Source organism: Gallus gallus, chromosome 7, assembly GCF_016699485.2.
Source record: "Gallus gallus isolate bGalGal1 chromosome 7, bGalGal1.mat.broiler.GRCg7b, whole genome shotgun sequence".
NCBI lineage: Eukaryota > Metazoa > Chordata > Aves > Galliformes > Phasianidae > Gallus > Gallus gallus.
In genome coordinates this window covers 34,425,601-34,444,671 of record NC_052538.1, presented here as the reverse complement: position 1 = coordinate 34,444,671, position 19,071 = coordinate 34,425,601, and the positions used below count along the sequence as shown (strand labels likewise).

The 19,071-nt window shown below is 42.0% G+C and overlaps 1 protein-coding gene across 1 annotated transcript in view; it reads right to left on the bottom strand.

Annotated features, from left to right (window-relative positions):
• KIF5C (kinesin family member 5C) overlaps positions 1-19,071 on the bottom strand; it is a 67,554-nt gene that overhangs the window by 6,820 nt on the left and 41,663 nt on the right. Inside the window, exons 14-25 of the mRNA NM_001293305.3 lie at positions 17,293-17,499; positions 15,968-16,114; positions 14,034-14,222; positions 11,910-12,027; positions 10,617-10,693; positions 9,471-9,580; positions 8,749-8,850; positions 8,339-8,399; positions 6,251-6,322; positions 5,689-5,793; positions 2,933-3,149; positions 1,826-1,939 (exon numbers count right to left, since the gene is read on the bottom strand). Coding sequence (NP_001280234.1) covers positions 1,833-1,939; positions 2,933-3,149; positions 5,689-5,793; positions 6,251-6,322; positions 8,339-8,399; positions 8,749-8,850; positions 9,471-9,580; positions 10,617-10,693; positions 11,910-12,027; positions 14,034-14,222; positions 15,968-16,114; positions 17,293-17,499 — 1,512 coding nt within the window. The 3' untranslated portion in view covers positions 1,826-1,832. The remainder of the gene's footprint in view (positions 1-1,825; positions 1,940-2,932; positions 3,150-5,688; positions 5,794-6,250; positions 6,323-8,338; positions 8,400-8,748; positions 8,851-9,470; positions 9,581-10,616; positions 10,694-11,909; positions 12,028-14,033; positions 14,223-15,967; positions 16,115-17,292; positions 17,500-19,071) is intronic.

Genomic DNA, 19,071 nt, shown 5'->3' with positions numbered 1-19,071 from the left:
CAATCTGCTTATCCCCTCAGATAGAAAACTCAGCATTTAAAGCACATGAGATTGCTCTTTATTGACTTCCAAAGTCCTATTTTGTTATATGCTCAACTCCTGTTGTGCCTATTTATTTTACTAATGACTTCTGTTAAAGCTACAGTCGTTTGCTCAACATATATATATATATAATTATAGCTGGTGTGTGGCCTGCTCATGTCTGGCAGTTTTAATTTCACAGCAGATGGTCTATTAAAGGCCTGCCCAGTTTAGGAAGGTAGCAGCTTTTTTTCCCCACAGAGCAGCTTTTATTATATACATTTAGAAATAATTTATAGGCTTCTTTATCACACTCTTTTCCCTTTGCTCTTTCAGGGGAATGCAATGAAGTAGGTAGAGGCAATATTTCCCATGAGATGGAAAAGCAAATTTCAGTTCAGAATCAACTAACTCACAAAAGCACTCAGCAAAGACTTGCCCTAATTCATCCACAGCAAAAATATGCTGCTTGCAGCTACAGGGCTCACGGAAAACACAATGAACAGAAACAATCCCCACAACACAATAAAAGGTTGAATGATGTGATGGATGGTTTGCATGCATGCATGACATGAAGCATTCTCCAAAAAAAAAAAAAAAGAAAAAGAAAAAGAAAAAGGAAAAGAAAAACACACCCGAGAATGCCAAATGCCTAAAGGAAACCAGATACTATCAGAAAAGAGTCATAAAACAGAATTAATCCTCCAGAGGAGAAAGAAGCCAGACTTGGAAAGGCAATCCAGCAGTCCACCAGCTGCTTTTCATATCTCTCACTACCATCCAACTCCTAATATGCTCGTAACAAAATTATCATCTACACTACCCCAGAAATAATGAGCATTTAAGGAAATAAATAGAGAGATGGGTGCATGAAGCAATCTAATGGGACTGCGTTGCTCTTCTTTCCAAGACAAGATTTTTGCTTATGAGTAGACACAGAAACCTTAAGTGCTCACAATAAAGGAAAATATTTACATTTTCAGCTGAAGAGAGCTGACTAAGAGTGCAAAGCAAAAGAAGCAAAAGCAAAGTTTGCCAAATGCTGACACTCAAATTCAGAGAGCTCTGTGCTGCTGCCAACTTAAGGCTGCTTTAGCCCTGCCCTGGGCTGCAGGTCTCTCTGGGCACTCCAGGTACAGCTGCCAAGGAGCAGGAGGGAACAGGTGCTGCGTGTGAGGGGCAGAAGAAAAAGTTACATGCTTGTGAAGAAGCACGTTTACCATATGGATCCATCTCTCAAGTAATATCTCACCCTAAAGCATGAAGTTTTCAGCTTCTAACGTTTTCCATTTTGACCTTTGCCCAGGAAAAACCCTTACTAGTTTCCAGGTGTGGTCTGTCCACAGGCAGCTCCTGCATGGGCACAGGAGTGCTTGGTTGCCTTTCAATCACACGCAGCTAGTTCCTAGTACAGGGTTATTTACTGGAAGTCTTTACCCTTAAAGAATATCACAAGGAAACATATTCGCGTTAGGGAAAGTAGAAAATGGAACAGCCTCTGGAACTCTATTTTTAATACACAAGTTTCACACTTTTCTGTGCTAATTTCAGTACAGACTTGCAGTAGCATTTCAGTTTATTACAAAAAGTTTCAAGTGATAAGTCATTAAAATAAAAGCTCTGAGCAGCAGCTTGCAAAGTACTCTAAATAAGGCAACCCTCACTTAAATTACTAACTTTCTCAGTTAAAACATAGGCAAAAGACTCCCACTGAAACTAGGAAAAAAAATACTGTGGGTCTGCTGAAAGCAAAATAGAAGAGAAGTGGTGATCAGTGAAAGAACAGTTGGGCCTTTGGTCTTACTTCTCATCTATTTGGTGCTGTGATAGTAGCTGGAGTTGGACATCCCTCCCCCTCGGATGGCATGGACAGCTGTTGGAGACGACGCTGGGTAATGACCAGGGCGGATGGGCTTGGCTGCAGAGAAAGCAGGAAACCAAACAACACAATTAGATTTTTCCAACAGGATTTTACCTCACCTTCTCCTTTAGTACAAAGCCCATCATGTACAGGAGAGAAACTGCTTGTCACTTTAGTCTGTAATCTGAAACACAGTGTTCCCTTACCCTGGCCAACAACAAATACATCGCTTTTCTGTTTGTGACAGAACCCATCTGACCATCTCATGCATGCCCATCATCTCTACAAAGACTGTGGGCTGTCTGTACAGCAGAGAGAAGTCAAGACTCATTTGGTGCTCACCGATGTACCTTCTACGTCCAATTTCCTACCATGGCTATTTGTGCAATTCCAGAAGAAACAGAGACAAAACTGATAATGGCTTTTTAGGATAGACAGCATAAGGCAGGAAACACTGCGTGCTAATTTCTTCCTCTGGCTTTAAGGCACCAATGTTACCACCACCATGCAATACATCATCCTTCTATCTTATCAACTGCAAGAAATCATTTCAAAAATTGCCACCTGAAAAGTTCTATATTGAACACTATTTGATTGCATGCATGGATTCAGATTGTATCACCAGAGATAGAACAAGCATCTGCATTATACAGGAATATTTGACTCTACACAGCCCAAATGAAAGCACAAGGAGTAGTAATAGGAAAAGGAAAGGAAGGAGCTGAAAGGCAGAACAAGAGCATGTGGGGGAGCAGGAAGAAAGTGAGAGACTAATTTAAAGAGACACTTTTTCAGGTCATTAGAATGGCACACAAGACCCATTATGCCATTTATTTACTGAGCTCAATAGCAAAGGCACTTTAAACTTCAGGTGGGGCATATTCTATTAAAAAGTGAAGTCTTTGAAGCTGCTTGTGCAACAGAGGAGAAGCAGACCCAGAAGTTTGCCCCAGACTCCTGCTTTCAAAGCTCTTTTCTTTCAAAAATGAGCAAACAAACCAACCATGAAGTATGCGAGCAATCGCTCACCCCTCAGCAATACATCCTTACCGATTTGAGCAGAGTGTGCTCTCCGTGCCATGTTTTTGGCTCTCACAGCCTCCTTAATGCGATCCACCTCCTGCTGGTACCTCTTGCGGTCTCGCATGGCGTTCTCCTTGGCCTCCTTCAGTGCGCTCTCCAGGGCCTTAACTCTCTCTGCCGTAGCTCTAAGTCGTTTTTCCAGCTTAGGAAGCTCACAACGAAGATCTGCATTATCACGTACCAACTGCAAGAAGAGAAGTTTCAAAAATACCCCATGAGAAACCACAGCAAAGGTCATCTTACAAGGAGAGATAGAAATCACCACTATTCCTCTTCACAACCTGTACACCGTGAAGGAAAGAAACAGGTTTCCTCCAGAAACGCCTGTAAAAAGCTTATGCCAAAGAAAGATTTTCTCTTCCTATTAATCATGCTGGTTATTTGTCCAGCTGAGCTACCAATCATTCAAATTCAACAGGAAGATCAAAGAACACAATTTCACAGATGACTCTGAAGGTAGAAGGCTCTGGACGAACCCTGCAGGGCACTACTGCAACAACCAAATTTCCAGACCCTCACAGCAACTCAGCCAGAAACTCAGCATTTCTCAGGATGCAGACGTGTCTGGCATTTCACAGCTACTTGATCACTGCATTGCTTAAAAACCACAGTGCTTAAACATGGCTTACACACGGTACTCGGTATTGCCAAGAACTCACCACTGCCAATGGTCATGGCATGTTTTTACCTTCTTGTTCACTATTCAAGCATTAGGGAGAAGCAGAAACTTTCTGTTCCTCAACCATTGCTAAGAATTCACCTTAAGGCCTATAACTATAAACATGGTGATGACAATATGTAACTTTAAATTCACAGACTTCCTTGATTATGAACCTGAACGAGCTCTACTGCTTATCAGAATAATATCTAACATTATATTCAACCATAGTCAAGTAGGCAGATTGATTTTTAGATAAGTAAAAACTGATACAAACAGATTCTTGGTTAAAAAAAAAAAAAAAAAACACAGTACAATTCCTACAGAACAATTATACCATTACTGAAAGTCAACAGGCAACTGTTCCAAAAAATGATACCCCCCTTTCTGAAGTAAAGGGAAGGAAATGGTTTCGCTACCATATAAATAATACAGTAAAGCAACAGCATGCAATAACATTCACACATTGTTTCACAATCAAAACGTTTTACACCTGCTAGCCCAGGCTGAGTGCCAAAAGAAAAACACAAGCAAAGCTGAAAAAAAAAACAACCTGTCACAATGTGCTTTTGCTGAAAGTGTCGAGCTCATGTTCTACCAAACAGCTCCAATTTGGAATAAGTGCAGGATGATCTCCTATTCAGGTCAAGCCCAACGTCATTTTTTATTTAAGTTTCTTAAGAGACATGAACTCCTTGGTTGTTTTTGAGTAAATACACATTAATGAGAGCTATAAAAATCTGAAAAACTAGCAGAAATATGAAGAGAATGCCAAAAAAGGCAATAGAGAGAAACAAAAAGACATTACTAACATGTCCTGGTTTCCACATTTAGAAAGTAGGTCTTTAAACCATCTGTTAAGCAGGAATCTTAAAATACTGAACCTTAATGGACACTTGTCAGGGTCCAGCACTGCTTGCATTTTTGGCATTTCTACAGGAATAAATAAAGCAAATCTTGGAGACCGTTTTCTCTCTCTAACAGTTTCAGAAAACTGCAATGGAGAATTATGAATACTAATTATGTTAGTATTCATAAATGAAACCAGAAGCCCCTTCTACTACTTTGTACTCCGCATCTGAGATGTGGGATACAGTTCAATAAAACTGACATCTTAGAAGAGGGTGGAAACTTACTTAGTGGCAGAAATGCTCCAGTTTTACCTACTGAGATAGATATACCCAGATATATACACACGCTATTAATATTTAGACTTCCAAGTGAGCAGAGGTTCCTTTCCTTGATCTATACCCAAATGCTTGCCTACAGCACACCCCTACACCTCCCACTTGTTGGGCTGGCACCCATAGTGAAGGGCTCTCATTGCTCTGAAAAGCAGACATCCGAAGGAAACAGGAGCTCTTAAAAAAATAGGCAAGAGATGGATATCATCATGCCCAGAAATGGCCAGCCTCAGCATCCTGGAGAGGTACCAGCCCTTAAGCAGCACAGAAAACCTCTACTTCCAGCAATAAAATCTGGGGTGAAGAAGGAGGAAGGGGGGATGGATGTTCAATGTGATGCCTATGTCTTCCCAAGGAGCTGTTACATGTGATAAGCCCTGCTGTCCTGGACGTGGCTGAACATCTGCCTGCTGATGGCAAGAGCTGAGTGCACTCCTTGCTTAGATTTGCTTGCGCAAGCAGCTTTTGCTTTACCTATGAAACTGTCCTTATCTCAACCCACAATTCTCACGCTTTTACCTTTCTGCTTCTCTCCTCCATTCCACTGATTGAGCGAGCGGCTGTGAGGTTCTGAGCTGCCTGCCAGGGCCAGACCACAACAACATTCCAGTAAGTAGGTGTAGTCCTGATGCCAACAACTTCAGTTGAGAACTGTGGGTACCATTTCCTTAAACGGTACCTACATATTACCTTCAAAAATTATTCTCTTAAGCATATAAAAATATAATCTGGGGAAAGAAAAATGTAATTTGCAATACTAGAGAACAGTGTTACTTGTGCAGTTTTGCCTATGGGTGAAATTACTATCAATGGATGAAAAAGGCACAGTGGCTTCTGATTTAATAAAAGAAACAAGCACTGGAAGGAAGTGAAGCTCCTACCTGTTTGTGAACCTTAGTAAGCTGTTCCAGGTTGTTCTCAAGAAAGGAAATTTTCTGCTTCTGTGCAGCACTTCCACCTCCATCGTCACTGTCAAGCTCAACGCTCTGCATAGAGAGTTCCAGGGTTCAGCAAAACCATGCAGAAACTCAGGAGGAAGCTCAGGCATTTTGCAATGTAAGTTTGCCAAAGACAGAAAAGCCTTCCAGAGCCCCAAATTAAAGAGAAGTTATTTCACCTGTTCATGTGATATTTAGGGGCCATATTGCCCTCCACACAGAACAGGAAATATTCTTACAGTACAGTGTATGGATCCTGAACAGAGTTACAGACTTCAGGGGGGGGAAGAATATCTCTTTCTCCAGTTCTAGGTAACATTTTTACCATATACGGCTTTTCAATCTTAACAAATAAACAATAGTTATACCCACTTCCTCAAAGCCACTTTGAAGAACTGAGAAGTCCTGTGAAGCCTTTGAATATTTATGCAACATTTTACTCTGATTTTGTAATAATATGCACACGTGGATTGCAGTATATTGGATGACAAGAGTGTATTCTTACTTTTTTAACACGAGTGGTGAGATCTTGAACAAACAGTTTGCGTAGGTTATGGAGAGTCTGGAGTTCTCTTGCCTGGAATCAATTTACATGAAAAAACACAAATCAGTGAGATAGACAGTAGATATTCTGGGGTTTTAAATAAAACAAACAAAGACATCCCTGCAAATTCATGTAGATAACATGACTTCAATGTGATTTACTTATAGAGATGTTCCTGCCTGGTACACGCATTGGCTGTTGAGGCAGCCTACAAACAAGCTGCTCACAGAAGAACAGGGCATGCACTTTTCCTCTTGCCAGTGCATTGCCATATGTTGTCTGCAACACCAAAGCCACAGGTCTCACAAACTGGCCACGGTTACACATATCTAGCTACGTGACTCTGGATTCACTGTATAGCAAATTCATTGACTGGGTCTGAGTGCTTAACCATAGGTACTTAAGATCTTAAAGTGCCTTTTAAAGTACCTTTAAAACCTGGCAAAAATCCAGGTTTTCCCAGCTTTTTCTGTATATCAGCTTCTTGGGCTCAGCAAAATAATGACCTTACTCCAGACTGAATACATGACACGAGATAGGGCAACCCTGCACCCATTCCAAAACGAACAAAAATGCTAAATCATCTGCAGGAAAGGAAACTTTCTAGAAAACCAAGTTCACCTCAGTGCCATTTTCACCAAAACCATGGTGAAGAGAACTCTCTCTTCAACAGTAGTAAGTGCAACCTCAGCTTTTCCATTTCACGCTTATCTGCTCGTATACTGGAACTGAAATTAATCACACTGTGAGCACCACCATGACTACAAGCTTTTAAAAACTCAAATTTCTTCTCTTCATCTCTGGAAAGAGAAAGTTACAACTGACTACACACCAAAGATGAGATGCTTGTTCTATGGACTACAGACTAGAAACTGTACAGTATACACACGGCTCATTTAAGAATTGTTCTGTAATCAGAAGATGCACAGCGTGCCATTCTAAACAACACAGGTGCAGAGCAGAAGCCTCCCAGAGAGCTGGCATTCAGGTGTGCTGCACAAGTAGACCTCCAACCCATAACTCGTTCCAGTGAGCCCCCTCGCCTTGCTTCTGTATCAGCCCAGCAGTGGGAAGGAGCACAAGTTACAGCCAGGACAGCAGATGTGGCTCCACAGAATCTGCTCTCCATCCCTTCCCCAAAATCACCATCCAAATGCCAGCCAATTCCTACAGAGCCTGATGCCTCCCTGCACAACTCCGTAGGGATGAGACCCCATTTGGCTTTCAATGGAGCATGCTGTCATGTAATTTGCTGTTTTATTTTTTTTCTTCCCCTTGCAGCAATAATTAAAGCTCTAACAACGTGAATAAACGTGTGCTGCTAAAACAGCTATGTTTTTGACCAACCTGTGAGAAAGCTGGCATATTTTACAGACAGGTAAAAAGGTAGCTTCCAACGAAACTGTGCAGCAGCAGCTTCAGGACTGAATCTTAGATTACAATTTTAATGTTACATGCACAATATCAGATTCCTTTCCAAGCCACTGCACGGGCCAAGTGAGAGGCAGGTATGCATTATTTGGGTGTAGCTATCCTGTATTCAGCATGCTGGTCACTTCAGGTGCTTCCAAGGAAGAGGGGCAGCAAAACACAGTACGAGTAGCCTCAATTAGTGATAGCTTACTCACAGGAGACTACAACAGTAGCATTTTACCTAGAATTTGAAATTCAATTTCATGATCTGGGAAAGAAAGACTTAGCTTCATAGAATCATCACAGAATGACAGAATGGCCCAGGTTGGAAGGGACCCCAAGGATCATGAAGCTCCAACCTCCCCACCGCATGCAGGGCCACCAACGTCCACATTTAATACTAGACCAGGCTGCCCAGGGCCCCATCCAACCTGGCCTTGAACACCTCCAGAGATGGGGCATCCACAGCCTCTCTGGGCAGCCTGTGCCAGCGCCTCATCACTGTCATAGTAAAGAACTTAAAGCTTATCTGATATAAACCAGTCATTTTCATGAGCACCAATGCAAGTGTTTTGGTTACACATCAGTGATGAAAACACAGGGAAAAAAACTCAATAACTTATAAACAGGACATACCACTGTTTCCTCCAGCCCCTTGAGATCTTCTCTTGCTTGTTCCCTTTTATCATTAAGCAGTCTAAAAAAAACCCACAACATTAAACATTAAATCAAAAATGTTTTACAAATATTCTCTCTTTTTCCTGTGTGTTAAGAAATGGGGGATTTAAGATTAGCCATGATATTTCATAAAATTGGAGCTCTAAAACACCTTTTCAGCAAGGATTGAATCTACTGTTAGAAAGCTTAAAACGTTAAAAAAGGAGTAATTAGTAATCATTCATTTCTACTTCATGTTGGCTTTGCTACTGAAATGCTATTTTCAGCATGAATGTTTCAACACAAATGCTTCCCACCAGGATGTTTCCTGTGCACACATTAAAAGACACCAGATTCAAGGACACCAGGTGAGAAAACAGTTGACTTACATGAGCTTTTCCAGTTTCATTTCTCTCTCCTGGTCCTCAATTTTTAATTTATCATAATCAGCACTCAGCTTCTCTTGTTCCAGTTGCAGCTTCTGATTCATACTAGAATGAAAAGAAAAAACAACAAAAGGTCTGAATGGCTCAGTCCTGAAGGCCATAAATATGCAGTTCAGTGTCCATAAACAAAACTAAGTAATCCTACTGTAAAATTCTGGAAGAAATTAAGGCTAATGAATCTGAAAACCAATAGCTTTTATTTTAAAATACTGGAATACTCAACAGTCAGCCATATACTCCCCTGCCTTGTTTGTCTTATCTTAAAGGACACGCTGTTCTTGCATTCTTTCTGCTCTGCTTTCTCATTTCCCTCCTATTACTTACCCACACTATAAATATGGACAGGAGTGCTACATCAGGATTGCTCAGATTTTATGAACACTCCAAAAACAAGAGCACAACAGTGAAAAGAAACCTTAAAACCTTTCCAAGCAGGGGTGTATCTAACAGTTATATTCCTGTGTCACAAAGAAATACCACGAATGTGAAAATGAGATACACTAGAGACTGTGACATAGCTGCTGCATGTAAGGATACTACTTTCCCTAAGACTCTGAAGTACAGAGATATCAGTTAAAACTAATAAGACCAACCAAAAAAAAAACCAGTCCTGTAGTGTCACAGAGCAGTAGAGGAGCACAAAAAGTGACAGTGAGTGAACATACTCTCTGATTTCATCGATTGTTTTCTGCTTCTCTTCAATTTCATCTCTCAGCCTGGACAGCTGCTTCTGATGGGCTTCCCTGTGACTCTCCATCTGCTGCTCCAGTGCCTTCTGCAGAGCACAAAATGCAAAGCCATACATGAAACAGAAATCAAGCGACACGTCTAGGGTTGCTTTCTATGTATAATCCATATTAACCCATCTTTCTGGATCGTTTGGCCACAGCACTGTTATTTAAATTGTATGGTTAGGCATATTCCAAGTTGTAAGAAAAAACTGAATGCATCTCATTTTAAATTGCTGATCAATGACTAAATTTTTTCTTAGAAATGTAAGGAATAACTTTACAGCTGTTTTAATAACTTCTTGTGAAGGAGGTAAAAATTCTCAAGCTGACAAACCTCCACCACCATCCTTTTAAAACAGTATTTTTCTTTTGCACAACCTGTCGTCTCATCAGAAGCACTACCAGCACATCATTTCCTAATATTCCTTCTTTGCATTCTACAAGAAGAAGAAAGCATCAGGAAACAGGTTTATATCTCATTATGATATAGTCTTGTCAAGCAATTTGGAAAAATGGTCTGGCCTTGTTTGCATTAAATTTTAGTTCCTAAATGATATTAACCCCAGTAACCTGGTGCACTGCTTAGCAAATGGGCTTCAGCTGAGTTCCACTGGCAAATATCAGTGACATGCAAATGAATCCTTTTTCAGCCATACCAAACAAAACCATTCTCAACCATGGATGCTGGGTCTTATTTTTCAGTTCTCTGTTCACGTGGCTTGAGGAACCAAAGCAGCTCCAATCAAGCAAACACAGTGCACCAAAGCACTGTGCTCCATGAAGTTGGTTCAGCAGACAAACTGGTCCCAGAAGACGCTCACCTCAAACACTCAGGCTATAACTTTTTCCTTCATCTGGCCACCAGCCTCAGTACCAGCAAGCTCTCTAACTTCAAACTGCAAAAGTCACTCAATTCTAAGAGATGAGGTTTTCTAACAGAAGCCAGCAATTCTGACAGAGGCAGAAAAGTTCTTTTAAAAGCACACAACATGTACAGGAAGACAAAATTACGCTCTAATTATCAGCTAATGAACGAGCTCACCAAGAAATCAACTTTAAAATTGCAGCACATTATATTACCTTCATTTCCTCTGCGTCCTGAAGCCGGGTCAGGTGCTCCTTCTCCTTATCTTTGAAACTGACCTCGTGCATTTTTTCTGTATGAAGTTGAAGAGAGTTGAGAGTTAACCAACCAATCATACAACATCTCTATGTCAAGCCATTTAAAAAGAACAACCGTTGCTTGCAAGGCAGGCAGCAAGATTAGGGTGAGACTGTTCTGGAGGGGCAGACACAGCCATGGTTTTGCAGTTACTGTGTGTAACCACTGTCCAAACCCTGCTGCCCTTACTAACGGCACCTTCCCAACCTCCCCTCGTCTCCTATGACTCTGCCTGTAGGGATCCTCCCTCTCCCCTTTCTGCTGGGCAATGGTGGCCTCCAGAGACAGATCATTTCTTGTGAGTGGGGTGGGAAGATGAGACGTCTGAATAAAAAAAATCACACAGATGTTAAAAAATCCTGCCACCATCTGCTGCTCCCAGAGCCAGAGAATAGCCCCTGTACAGAAATCCAGAGTAATTCTAAGGCTACACTGTAATTATACATAAAACAGGAGCTTGGCAAAGCAAGAAAAACGCCTTTTGACAGAAATTTTCCACACTGAATTAGAATGGAAAAAACCCCAACTCTTAAAAATGAAGTCAGTTGGATCCTACAGAGCAGCCAGGAGAGAAACTTCTACTCAGTCCTAATGGAAGCATCTTCCTAATGAATGGGACAGGGCACTTTCCAAGGGGACAAATGAAATCAGATGGGCAGCCAAGAATTTTCAAAACAGACATTCAGAAGATTGGTTGTTGCTGTTTTACTGATGTATTTTTTTTCCCTTGCATCATGAAAGTAAAAGGTGAGCCTTCTTGCAAAGCTTTCAATTCTTTTGAAAAATTAAGTTTCCCTGCAGTCTGTGAATGGGTTAGGCTGAAAGGGTTCCCTCAAGTGTAACGTACAGGTGCAACACGTTAAGTTCTCTGAATCACAATTTTAAGACCTCACTGCAAAATACAAGCAGACAAAAAGTGCTGTAGGACTACCAAGGCAACAGCTCAACACCAGAGCTTGACCCTGTGACATCAGGTCTTGTGTCACTGCGCACTGCAGAGCTTAGGGCTAGGTAAATGAGATAAAATCCCATCTGTTTAGTTGTATTGCTGTGACAATGGGGACACAAGTATGACAAAAGCAGAGTAGGATTGAAAAATCAAATGCTGCAGCAGTACCAGGTGAGCTGTATGTACAATACTTTGTTCAAAACTGCATTTTCTAAGGTACAGCTGTTAAAAGAAATGATGACCACAAGAACCAGCATGGTACCTTGAGCACGTAACTTGGCAAGCTCTTCATTGAGAGAATCCTGGGACTCTTCCAGCTGCCTTCTCTTCTGCTCCATGTTTTGCATGTAGTCTGTCAGGGACTTGATCTTTGCTTCATGCTTTAAAGGCAGAGGGAACAGGAAAGAGATGTGAGCACACACAGTAGTGTGCACACACAGGTCTTCCACCGCCTCAAGGATCAGATTAGCCCAGCAATTATGTAGCCATACGTCTTTTCTTTTTACATGGTACCACTGTGGTTACATGACTATCATAGTAGAGAAGCATACTGAGACACCCAACAATGTAAAGACCCCATACATAGTAAGCTCAGTTGTAATGCGGAGCTGCAGATCAGCCAAGGAATAGCAAGGTGTAAAAGAATGCTAGCAAACATACAAAATTACTCCAGCAGAATCCCAGAAGGAAGGAAGGAAGAAGAATCAGCAACATAAACATATCTCTCTCAGCAAAGTGCTCCAGAGACTGACAATGCTTGCTGTCACAGCCACATCAGCAATGTCAGCATGAAACCACCAAACTTAGGAGCAGCAGGAGGTTGGGTATAACATAAGGAAAAAGGGTAGAAACTAAAGAAACGTGTGTGACAATTTTAACAGCATCATTGTTGTCACTGAAAGTCTTTCCGAGTCAAATTATTTCTTTTCGCTCTGCAATAATTAGGCCTAGACTAATAAATGGGCTGTTAAAATTTAAATTAAGCCAACAATACATTTTCACTTTATAGATAAGGTGTATGTGCCCACTAACAACACTTTGAGCATAACACCTAGCTTCTTCCTGGGCTTAAAAACAGATGGGCTTCAACACCTGCTTAGTGGCAAGGCTTCCAAATGGCAAGGCAAGGTGATCACCTGCTTGAGAGTATCTCTGCTTGGTTTCATCACCATGTTAAAATGCAATACAAATATAGGGAGGGGAAAAAAGAAAGGATGTAGCCTTGCAGTCTCACTTCTTTCACTGCAGCTTTTCACAGCCTTGGATAAGTCACTCAAATACTAAACCTCCTAAGAAGGAGGTCTAAGAAGAAGAACACCAACCCCACATAGGCAGACAGGCTGGCTTCCACTTAACGCACTCCTTCACTGGGTCAGCATAAGCCAACACCACAGCTGAAGGAAAGTGTCCCAGCAGCCCACTGCTGATACTCATTCCCAGCTCTGTGCCACCAATCCTCTTTGAGCCAGCAGAAGTATGCATGTAGCTGCTTTCGAGGCAAACCTTCATCTGCTTTACTAATGCAAGTTCCCAAGGAAAGGCAGCAACACAGATTGGCAGGATGTCTTCTAGTGGCCGTATCCACTTTAAGACAGCATAAAAAGTGTAATTTTACTTAACATTTTTGGACAGCCAATACTCTCAGGATTCAAGCCTCCCTTGAATACTAAGAAGCATGCTTACAGCTACAGCTATTACTGCAGACCTGAATAAAGAAATTCTGCTGCAGGACAAGAAGCTACCCTTGGTTTTCTCTGAGTAACTGCTAGCAAGAGAAGCAGGGTAAACTCCAACTGTTTCCATCACTTCACGTGTGCAGTAATCAAAGAAGCACGGGGAAGCAGTTAGCCCCCTCTCCGCAGAATGCTGCAGCATGCATCACTGCCTGTAACATGCCACCCACTGAAAAGCCCTCCTACCATCTGGATTTCTATCTTACACGGTCATGTTTTCTATAATGTATTATTATATGCATATTGCTGCCCAGCTATCTGTTAGCATACTGACAGTCCAGATGTTGGGGCTCTCCAAATGCTTTGTTAGAGACCCATACAATCACTGCTTCCTTTGTCAGTTTGCTTTCTAAGTGGAGGTACGAGATGCAAATACACGCTGAGGAAATCTCTCTGAGAGCATTTTCACTATGATGTCATTGAAAACATTTTGAAATCTACAACAGGAGGACAGGATCTTACCACAGAACGTGCTGTAAAATGCTGAGGGGGAGGAATGCAAAACGAGAGGAACAAACAACAACAGACAAGAGAAACACCTCTCTTCTCCCTGAATTCTCATTTCTCACTCCTAGCACACACATCTCATGAGGAAGGAAGCTGAGAAAATCATCGAACCTTGCTTCAAAGGAACAAGGAAGGAGCAAACATACCTGTGAAATGAGGAGCTGGCAAGCTGCAAGCTCCCTCTCGCTGGCATTCATCTTCCTGTTGGAGTCTATCTGGGCACTCTCCAGCTGCTTGCTGCGGTTCACCAGAGATTTCACCTCAGATTTCATCTTGCTGATGTAAAGCCGTGCCATGGTGAACTCCTCTTCAATCACCCCGTTCACATCTGCTAACTAAACACACAGAAGATTGCAATCTAAAAGGTGTGGTCTTTATGGAAATCAATGTAAAGCAGTTTTCCTGCTGAGAAACAGTTGTCTGGAGCTAGATAACCTTTGTGAGAGCACAGTCACATTCAAAGAACACCCACAGTCCTTCGTGTTACCTTTAAACATGCTCCACCACTCTGTTTGTCTGAATTTTCATTGATAAGTCTCAAAAGTAAGAAATGAAGACTTGTCACACTGTGCTTCATCAGCATCTGAAGCAATCAACTCCACCAGAATGGCAAAAGCATATTTTGGAGAAACTTTCTCACGTCACCAGAAGAGGACATTTTCCTTCTTTCAAGCAAAGATTCACATAACACACTGATGAGCTGCAAAGATTCTTCTTGAGTGCATGGACAGTAATTTCAGCTGGTTTTGCCTTTTTTCTAGCAGCAAAGGGAACAAAACGTGTTCTGTCTTCTTTGAATAGCCTAAAAACTGTTACTGCCTCCAAAACTCTCAGTCTGCTCTGAAATTAGACATACTTTGAGAAGCTGCTAATTGCCAAAAAATTTCTAATTATTCATCTAAAACCTTTTCAATCTTGCCTTATTTACAGACAGCTGCCCTGTAAAACGCTGACATCTTAGTTGCTATAAAAACGTGTATCAAACAGCCTCCATTTGCAGTGATCTCCTCTTACAGTTCTTATTAAAACGGCCACCAGAGGTTGCTGTAACATCTAGCAAAATTTGGTCCTGTGGTCCAGGATCTGCAGTAACACAGGGCAGCAGCATTTAGCAATGACCATGTAAATGATCTCTGAAGTTTAGAATTCTGTTCATCAACGATATTGTAAGCATATCAATGTGAGCATCTACCTTCTCTAGCAGATCTGTAAAGCCAAGAGCCTGACAGAAGACAAATTTCACAGCAAAGCTGGCCAAAATGTGCACCATCTCCAGATATGTTCAGATATCAAGGATTCTACTGCTTCAACAGCCTACACCCCTCGTTCTTACCTTCCAACTTCAGAGGAAAAGAATCCTCTAGGAAGATATTTGCCAATACACAGAAGTTAATCTTGTCCCACTCTGATGTAGTATTTAGGTGTTACATAGCACAAATCTACTAATGCTGAAATTAATGCCTTTAAAGCATCTTCTGTTCAGAAGTTTACACAAAAGCGTGGGCTCTGTGGTGAAGGCAGCCGCTGTTCAAAGGTAAGAAGCAAAGAGCCTAAAGTTTCCATGCAGATCTCTCCCTCCACTCAGGCATCCTGGACAGCTGTCACTCCAGAAGTATGGATTTAAGAGCTGCTCATGTTCACCAACACGCAGTTTTAGGATAAATTTCAACCACAAAGGAAGCTACCCAGAAGCCAAATCTCTCCAATGATGATTTTTGAGGTTTCTGGGAACACCTGCCCCTGCCAGCTAACTATGGAGTAGGTCTATGTGTGCATTGTTTGGACAGAGAACCCAGCCCAGGCCACGGACAGCAGAGTTTAACAGATGCATCAGCACACAGATGGGCTGCATTAGTTTGGCCCCGAACACCGAGCTGGGAGTCAGTGTGGTAATTATGAGCACAGGCACTGACCGTCTCTGACCCAAAGATCTCTTCAGTGTTTTACACTGTGCTCTAACCAGGGTTTAAACAGCAGTGTCCTGGAAGAAGGGCTGCTGTGTCACACACACTCCGTGCTCCTTATTTTCATACGGCAGGAGGTACAGGCTGGGGGGAAGCAATAAAGACAACCAACTTACTGTTTTGACATCGTTAGTGCCAATGATCCCTCCGATCTCTCCCAGGTCTTTAAGCAGCAGGTTTAAGATTTCTGTAGCTCTCTTCTTCTGGTGGTTACTGAGCTCCTGCAACTGGCCCAGCTCCCTCTGGGTTGCTGACAGAACCGTCTGGAAAGATGGAAAAGCAAAAGTTACCCTTCTTTCCTCAGATTCTCTCTATCCATACAGAAACCTCACGGAACAAAATGAAACCAAATTTCTTCTCTGTACATGATAAATCCACCAAACAACTCACCGTCCCAAATCTCTCTGCTTGAATAAAGCAGCAAAGATGAAGCAGGGAGTTAACTGTGCTTCTATAAATTTCTCCCCGCTTCAGTGCATTTCAATAGTGCCACTTTAGGGCATCAGTTCTTCTGTGATATCTAGGTTACACAGTACTGCCTTATATTTTCCTGGGACACGTCTGCTGGCTCCGTGCACTGCCACCTACTCCAGCAGCACACAATTCCACCTTGCCATAATCCACTTTCACAACTCACTTGCTAACAAGGCTACTTTAGATCTACTAAACGTAGTAAATCCTGTAAGAATCTTATTTGCATAATACGTGTCAAAGAAGGTTAATCACAGAGAAACAGGTATAGAAGGATATAAAATTCAATTTTTTCAAATGGATTTCATAGTAATCTGTTCTATTAAAGTGGATAACAAAGTCTTATAATGCTAGATATGCATGAAATCAGACATCTTAACAACATCATCCCTGGTACAGGTGAGGGATGGACCAACCTAGTTAAGCCAGTTGGGATTTTTCTCAGATGGGATATTCTGCCTTACAATCAATACATCATCTGAAGAAAGCTGCTTTTTTTCTTTTTCCCTGAGATTCCCTTACTCTGTTCCACAGCACACAGTCCAGAGAAACACAACCTGATGCAATCTGCACACAGCAGCTTTTCACATCTTTCTTGGTACAATATCGCTTTCAAATGATCAAAACGCAGAACGGCCATTCTCACATCCAGCTCAGGAGCTGACATGGTGTGCAAAATACAGAGCTTGCAACAGAGCCACAACCTGCAATCAGCTTTCATATAGCAGCTTTTGAATTATCTTTATCGTATCCTTTAATTAATACAGAAGATAGAAGGTAGCACCAGCAAGTACAGATCTTTTAGTTCTATTGCTCCAATCGTTATACTAGTTACTAAGCATACTTGGATTTGAAAGCTCCCCAAATGGCACAGGCTAGCAATTATCAGGGAAAATCTATGGAAATCTTTAGGAGAGATGCAGAGTCAGGAGGGAGGAGGGAAGCAGCACTAGAAACTGCCTGCTCTTACACTCTTCTGTGCCAGTTCATCAGCCAGCTGCTCGTTGGCTCTTGTTTTGTCCTCCACTTCTTGGGATTTCTGGTCATAATTGACAGCCAGTTCCTCCAGGGCCTGAAGGACCTCTTTCACTTCGTCTTTTGCAGCCTCATTCTCAATCTGAAGACGGGTGAGTTCCTCTTGAATCTTCTCATAGTCTCTCCTAGTGGAGGCCAAAAGCTGCAAAGCAGATACGACGGGAGCATAAATCACCTGAGAGGTCACTTAAAAGATAACACCAAAAAGGGCAAAACCAGACAAAGAGGAAAGCAAAACGTGAGCAGGCAACGTGCGTACAGGAGACAGAATGCAAGAGAAGAAATCCTGCCCTCCTCCGCCAGGATCATCAGTTTCCACATAACTGCACACAAAGGAAGCTCCAAACTTCAATGAAAAGACAAATCTCAATCAAATCCTATTGCAACACAAGGCTGAGGCAGAGAAGCTTATTTTAAGCTGTACGAGAGCTCCAAAATAAGTTTTCTGCCCTCAATCCAATCCCGCAGCGGGGACCAAAAAAACCCAACAGAGTAAAATACATAAACACAGAATCACAGCTTTGAAAGGAAGCACAAAAAGGGCTCTCTGAGGCAGCCCCAGGGATCTCACAGCGTTAGAGGAATATTTTGATAAGCAAACTTCTGATGGTTATTTTTTGCAAACATTTGAAGCATGATGCTGATGACAGATCAGTTGCTCGCTGAAGCAGAGTATTAACTAAAGGAAATGCAGACTTCAGAAACACTCGTGGATGTTTCCAGCTTGTATTAAATTTAAACGTACTCCTTCCATGCTCGTAAGAGATTCAGTTGCAGGGGATGAGCTGCATCCTCTCTCTCAAACTGACCACCCAAAAGGAGGATGGCAGAGAAGACACTGCTCTTTTTGGCTCACAGTGCTAATGGAAAATAGGAAACCGACAAGCTGGCTTCAGACTCTGGCATAGGCCCAAAGTGGTGAAGAGAGGATTCAGATGTAAGGGAAATTTATCTCGTGGTAATGCTGCAGCCTCAGAAGTGCACTCAAGTTATGAAAAAACCCAGTGAATTGCCAAAGCCAGATGGCATGTAAATATTTAAACAACAAAATAGCTTAAAATAATCTTTCTACTAAACACAGATGGAACTATTATTTACATTTACTTAAGAAAATTTCTCTGTAATATTGCTGCGACTTCAAGCAAAGGGAAGTGTTATGTATCACCTAGAGCATAAACATCTCCCCAGGAGATTCCTGGTGATACAACATGGCAAAATATACCAAGATTTAGAAAGGGTCCTCATAGCACTGCAGCGATCAGCCCTAACAAAGGAATCCTGCCTAATGCTGAGGCTGCTCTGGGGTGAGGAACACCCCATCCTGAGTGCTGCAGACCTATTTCTGAGCTTCATCTCTCACATCACAGACTCCACGCTCCTTACTTTGGAGATGTGTTACCAACACGTCCTTGTAAGAACAGAACAGAACCTGACTACTTGAAACCAACAGTTTGCAGTCCCAGCCCCACAGCAGAGGCGCTGGCAGCCAAATGCTTGGAGCAGTGATGCATGAGTCAGTGGCGAAAAGGTATCAGTGGACACCAATATCAGCACAGTGCCAGCTGGGCAGGCCTTGTATTTATAATTGACCTGCTAGCTTAATCAAGCATAAAGAAGTACTTCAGTTCATTAGGGAGAAGCAGAGCGAGGCAGCTGCTCTGCAGCACATGTCTCAAGGAGCCAACCATGAGATGTAAGAGAACAGGTACATCAC